General features: G+C 48.1%; 2 protein-coding genes across 2 annotated transcripts; both read right to left on the bottom strand.

Annotated features, from left to right (window-relative positions):
• Positions 1–1,338: 1,338 nt before the first annotated feature.
• LOC147081268 (uncharacterized) lies at positions 1,339–3,307 on the bottom strand. The gene has a single exon (XM_085980852.1). It carries the CDS (start codon positions 3,250–3,252, stop codon positions 2,308–2,310), a length of 945 nt encoding a protein of 314 aa, XP_085836978.1. The 5' UTR covers positions 3,253–3,307; the 3' UTR covers positions 1,339–2,307.
• Positions 3,308–4,346: 1,039 nt separating this feature from the next.
• Positions 4,347–5,829, bottom strand: LOC147081267 (uncharacterized). Its single transcript, XM_085980851.1, has one exon. The coding sequence runs from the start codon at positions 5,548–5,550 to the stop codon at positions 4,465–4,467; it is 1,086 nt and encodes a 361-aa protein (XP_085836977.1). The 5' UTR covers positions 5,551–5,829; the 3' UTR covers positions 4,347–4,464.
• Between the last annotated feature and the right edge of the window lie 774 nt (positions 5,830–6,603).

Here is a 6,603-nt window from a genome sequence, read left to right as displayed (position 1 = left end):
ATCACGCAGCACTTTCTTCTGACTAACCAAGTGAATCTATTACAACAACTTGTGTTTATTTAACACCTTCACAGAAACATAATCAGACAAAATCTACACCGAGCCAAAGAAACAGACATTTTTTTTAAAATTAGTTCATGGGATGTGGGTGTCACTGGCAAGACCAGCATTTATTGCCCATCCCTAGATGCCCTTGAGCAGGTGGTGGTGAGCCACCTTCTTGAACCGCTGCAGTCCGTCTGGTGAAGGTGCTCCCACAGTGCTGTTAGGGAGGGAGTATGTGACCAAAAGCTTTGTCAAAGGAACGCCTTAAAGGAGGAGAGGCGGAGAGGCGACAAGGTTTAGGGAGGGAATTCCAGAGCTTAGGGCCCAGGCAGCTGAAGGCACGGCCACCAATGATGGGGTGAAGGAAGTGAGGGATGCTCAAGAGGCCAGAGTTGAAAGAACCCAGTGTTCTTGGAGGGTTGTAGGGCTGGAGCTGGTTACAGAGATATGGAGGGGTGAGGCCATGGAAGGATTTGGACATGAGGGTGAGAATTTGACATCAGCAGTGTTCTCGTGTCTGGACCTACGCCATTCCCTACCCCAGAGTGCTGTTGGTGCTCAGTCATCGAATACATTCAAGGCAGAGATCAATAGATTTTTGGATTCTAGGGGAATCAAGGGACGTGGAGATAGGACGGGAAGGTGGAGATGAGGTAGAAGATCAGCCATGACCTTATTGAATGGTGGAGCAGACTCGAGGGGCCGAATGGCTGACTCCTGCTCCTAATTCTTATGTTCTTATGTTCTTATGACAGAGTGACCGGTGGCTCAGTATTAGTATTGCTGCCTCTTACTCAGAAAGGATGAAGTCGGGCCCCACTCAAGGCTGCCCCAGTGAGCGCAGACCAGAGCACCAGCCCTGAATACTGGATTGACACCCAGCGGGGGAACTTCCATCGTAAGGGGCAGGTGGGCCTCTTTAGTCCTGGTTGCAGTCCACCAAGGAGATGATATTCTGGAGGAAGTCAACAAGAAACCACCTCAGCCGCTCTTCCCCAGTGAGTGGCTCAAAAATCTCATGTGTGAGATGTGAGTTCCGACCTGCCCGAGGGAAGAATATGGCAGACGGACTCGGCATTGTACCTTTAATGAAGTGTTATTGAACAACCTCCTCCCAAACTATTTGCTTCAGTTGTTCCCTCAATTCATTAAATTGTGTGTGTTTTGTCCCTGGATAGTCTCACCTCTTCCTGCAAAATGAAGGGAGTTTTACCTTATTAGTGACATGGCAATGAGAAGCTGTTTGCCCCGAGGTTAACCCACACTGAGGACAGAGCACTTGGTAGAGTCAAATTCAAATTCAAATCGCTTTATTGGCATGATAAGGTACATTTTATGTTGCCAAAGCATCAAAATACATTTATGGTTGAACACATAAACGCAGTTCTATTCATACAGTGTATAAACAGGTATATCCCTGAGTGTATAAATATACATTCGCCTCTTTTCTTAGTTTACTGGTTGTCCCTCTGTTCATGGCAAGCTGTAACATAGTGTGCCGCCAGTGTTGCACAGCTTCTCTCCTCCCCCAGTAGGAATGGGAGTTTTTGGTTGTCATTCAGATTTCTGAATTCAGGGCATATTTGTGAGAATTTTTGGTAGAAATTCTCCCTGATGCCCTGATATTTTCCACAGGCTGTGAGGAAGTGTCACTCGACAGAAGAGTCCCACTCTCCGCTTCCGCCTCCTCCTGCTTTGTCAGTTCAACCCATTCTGTCCATAGCATCTCACACCCAGCCGGGAAAATAGGACATCTCATTCCCTATCACCTCCAGGGTTAATGAATTGGATGTTTAAAAGTATCTGTGTTACGAAATGTAAAGGGGAATTATGTAGGTTGAAAGCTTTATTCACGAATATTTCCGTTCATTGAAAAATAAATCAATAAAATACACAAACGGAAAAATTCTTACCCACACTCTAGAAATGTAGCTTCTTTCTCAACGATACTGTTCGCACACAATGGCGAAAGTCCTAACATGGAAGAGATGGGCCTTCTGAAAACAGGATCAATGTGTGTGACCACCTCAGGGAGCGAAACCGGTCTATCGGCAGTTAGATGTTCAATAGACATAAATCCACTGTGACATCTCAGTAAAACAGAAAATAGAAAAAGAATCACCTTTTCCCTAATATTCTTTTGAATGCTAATGCATGAAATTATCACAATATATGGCAAACATTCCCAAAAGGTCAAAGAATCAAGTTTAAAATATTGCAGACAGATAGCTGAGAATTGGAGTTGTTTACAGCAGACTGGTGTTACTGAGCACTGTCCGAGCCACACACAGATCTGCGGATCTCCTCCGCCTTATCCCGGGTCAGATACACTTTGCGAAATCGTTGACTCTCGTCCATTTCGCAGACGGTAAGGTGTTTGCACTCCAAGGGGACCGGGAACTCGGGCTTTTCATCGGGCAGGTAGAAGGCAAAGCTCATGTACTCCCAGGAGCGACGGTCCGGGTAGCAATCATCGACTCTCCACTGCCCCTCGTCACCCTCCCGCAGCACTCGCACTTCCGAACCTGTAGATTCTGGTCTCCAGGTCCAGTTGGTACCTTCCCGAGAGAGTACTTCAGAAGGGAGTGAAGGGCACCTCTCGAATAGCTGGACACCGGGCGGGTGGACAGCCACAGTGTGCATGATCTCCAGATCATATCGGAAAGTTCCCAACACGCTGAACTCAGGATCTTTCCCCTGACAGACTGTTTTCTGATACTCGGCTATTAGATCATTTACATTGTAGGTGAATTTGAAATTCCCGTAATTGGATTTTTCCAGGAAAGCGGGAGAGCTGACATACTGCTCCAACAGGGAGTCCCGGGACAGGTTTCCTACCCAATTATACGTTGCCTCCCTGTGTTCCCTCTTCTTTTCCTCCTTTTCCTCTAGTTTCACTTCGGCGTGCCACCACGAGAAACTGACGCTCAGATTTTCTCCTATTTCCTTTCCGTTTGCAAACCTCATGCACTGGTCAGCGAGGATGCCTTTGACGCCTTTCGAGTCAGTGACATGGGTAAGGTTTGTAATAGAGAACCGAGTGCGTTTCCCGTCTTGGAGATCATCAATTTTTACACCAAGTAAAGCGGAGTCTGGGAAAGTGAAGACTCTGCCCCATTCTTTGTGGCTAACGTGTTTCAGGGGGTAGAAGTCTTCAGGTCCACCGAATCCAACCCTAATTCGATACCATTTCTGGTTAGTGTACATGGCTTACTCCAAACGAAGAGGAAGGGAGGGAGTCCGGGTTCTCTGGAGCAAGTCAGCAGCAGACCCAAGAGCAGTCTTTATGTCATTGGAAGAAATGCATGGACTTGTCATATTCCATTCAGACCAATCACTTTCCACCATCACACAGCACGTCAATGAAGACGTCCTTACATGGAAACTTCACACGAACGCAAACCATTTCTACTGAGTTGGAAGGGGCGGTGGCTGTGGCTTTGATAGTCAATAGGGATGGCTGATTATGTGGACTATAATGCTGTAAACAGCTCTACAGGGTGGCCTTGCGAAGGTGTGATTGAAGATTAAAGCGATTTGAAGAGGAACTTATTGGTCTTCAAAACAGGGAATAATAGATACAACACAAGACAACACAATAATCAAACCCGCCTCTGATAGAGGAGACTTGATGGCTCCCGACTCCCTCCATTGTTGCTAACTCCCGCTCCATTGCCCTTACCCCAGTTGCCTGCACTGAGGGGGTGCGGATTATATTCAACAAGATTAAATCTTTTACCCACGGGCTTATACAGTTGATGCGTCTGTTAACCATGAGTTTGTGTCTTTTTAATAGGTGACTTGGTCCCATGGATATTTGCCAATTAACAACACAGCTGTTCTGTGCAATGTTGGTATATAGATGCTGCCCAGCAAGTCGGTCAGCATATATATAAAGGTCAGGTTAAAATTTGGAATATGGAGCCCTTGTCAAACGAGTTTTGGTAAAACCAGAAATGTCATCCTCTTTCCTTTACAGGTGATGGCCGACTTGCTGAGTATATATGAGGATGGGGCGGGAAAGTGGAGTTGGGGTCGATGATCAGCCATGATCTCATTAAATGGCGGGGCAGGCTCGAGTGGCCGAATGGCCGACTCCTGCTCCTATTTATTATATTCTTACGCTCTTACTTCCAGCATTTTATGTTTTTATTTCGATTTCCAGCAATTGATTTGTTTCCCTTTAGCTCCTGATGTTATTATTATTTGCACCAAGTTCTGCACCACCCCGTTTAATGCAGTATTTTTGAAACATATTTTCCTTTTATGTACATTAGGAAATGAAACAACAATCACACGAGTTGCCCGGGTTAAAGTTTTTATTCAAGTGGACCACAGTTGATTAAAGCGAAAATAAACATTCAAGAAACCCATAATCTATCAGCTCAAACTGGAATTCAACAGAATCACAATCCCCCCTCATTCCCCGTTAAATGTCTTAGAATTCTTGGACACATTCCCAAAAAGTGAAAGAGTATTTAATGTCACAGACAGAAACATGTTTTCTTTTTGCGGACAACCTGCGTACAGGGCTCTATCCGGGGGGCACAAAGACTGATAGAACTCCTCGGCTTCACCCCGGCTCATGTATGTGTGAGGCGGCCGGAATCGTTGACTCTCGTCCATTTCGCAGACGGTGAGGTGTTTGCACTCCAAGGGGACCGGGAACTCGGGCTTTTCACCGGGCAGGTAGAAGGCAAAGCTCACAAAGTCCCAGGAGCGACGGTCCGGGTAACAATCATCGACTCTCCACTTCCCCTCGCCACCCTCCCGCAGCACTCGCACTTCCGAACCTGTAGATTCTGGTCTCCATGTCCAGTTGGTGCCTTCCCGAGAGAGTACTTCAGAAGGGAGTGGAGGGCATCTCTCGAATAGCTGGACACCGGGCGGGTGGACAGCCACAGTGTGCATGATCTCCACATTATATTTGAAAGTTCCCAACACGCTGAACTCGGGATCTTTCCCCTGACAGACCGTTTTCTGATACTCGCCTATTAGATCATTTATATTGTAGGTGAATTTGAAATTCCCGTAATTGGATTTTTCCAGGAAAGCGGGGGAGCTGACATACTGCTCCAACAGGGAGTCCGCCAAACCTTCCCGATCCTGGGATGAGGCTTTAATGGTTTGGATTAGCCATTTTCCCACTGTGTCCCCACGAACCTTCCTCTCCATCTCCATTTCCTTCTGGTTCACTTGGACGCTCCACCAGGAGAAAAGAACCTTGAGCTCTTCCCCAATCTGTTTTATCTTTGCTTCCTTCAAGCACTGGTCGGCGAGGATGCCTTGGGCTCCATTTCTGTCGGTGACATGGATTAGATTGGTAATGGGGAACGCAGAACGCTTCCCCTCTCGGGGAACATCGATATTGATCCCAAGTAAAGCGGAGTCTGGCAGAGTGAAGCCTCTGCCCCATTCCCTGTGACTGACATGCCTCAGTGGGTAGAAATCTTCGGGTCCACGGAACCCAGACTTAATTCGCTGCCATCGTGCATTGGTGAACATGGCTCACTGGGGAAGAGAGGAGCAGTCAGCCAGACAGGGTTCCCTGGAGCAACTCGACGCCAAACGCAAGATGTGTTTCTGTTCTGAAAGTGAGCGCAGTTGTCGTGTAGCATTCAGACCCCACCCTGCTGCATACTCTCGCGTTACCTCGTCTCTATATTAGTTGTCATGTTCCAATACAGAAGCGTCCTACCAACCTACGCCACTTGTGTGAAAAGTAAACGGGGAGCGTCGCCGGTTTGGAGAGGAATCTGGGTTCAATTATTGTCCCTTCACCACCTCCCCCCACCCCCCCCAACAGCAGCATCCCATTGAAATCGACCCGAACTGGCTTTACTCCGGCTCCCAACACTGAAGCGATGCCGATTACACCTAGCCTCCCCCCCCCCCCCCCCCCCGCAAAAATAAAACAAGTTTTGCGGGATATTTTACACGGTCCATAGTTCTTTTAAAGACCCACCTGCGGCGTGTTGTACCCGGCAAATCGATCATTCTCGCGGGATGGTGTTCCCGGTGCCGGTGTGCAGGAAGTGTGCGGTTTCGTGTCCATTTCAAGTCTGGGTGAGGCCGCCTTACAGCAGCGAGAAGTGAAACACAAAGTAGAAAAGCCTGCACTCATACACTTTGCTCTCATGTCCTCTACAAATGATCGCTGCTTAGAATGGCGCGGCTGTCTCCCTGTCTAAGGTGCTCCTCGAGTTTCTGTTCCTGACCAGCCTGGGCTGCAGGGTGTTGGTGGAACCTGATCCAGCACTTGTTGCCACAACCCACCCCCTGTTGTTGCCCCTGCTGCACATTCCTTGGCTTTCCCTCGCTGTAGAGTCAGCAGGGATGGGGAACAGCCCTGATCCCAGGGCAACTCGCACAGTGGCAGCGAAGCAGAGGGCGGTGGTCGCGGTGATATTTTTTGGATGTCAAAATTCTCATCCTTGTTTTCAAATCCCACCATGGCCTCGCCCCTCCCTATCTCTGTAATCTCCTCCAGCCCTACAGCCCCCCCCACCCCCCAGATATCTGCGCTCCTCTAATTCTGGCCTCTTGAGCATCCCCTGA

This window comes from Somniosus microcephalus, unplaced genomic scaffold, assembly GCF_052327205.1.
Source record: "Somniosus microcephalus isolate GS21.2 unplaced genomic scaffold, FLI_Smic_1.0 scaffold609, whole genome shotgun sequence".
In the NCBI taxonomy this organism is placed as follows: Eukaryota; Metazoa; Chordata; class Chondrichthyes; order Squaliformes; family Somniosidae; genus Somniosus; species Somniosus microcephalus.
Note: the sequence above shows the minus strand (reverse complement) of the source record. Positions and strands in the feature narration are given on the sequence as shown.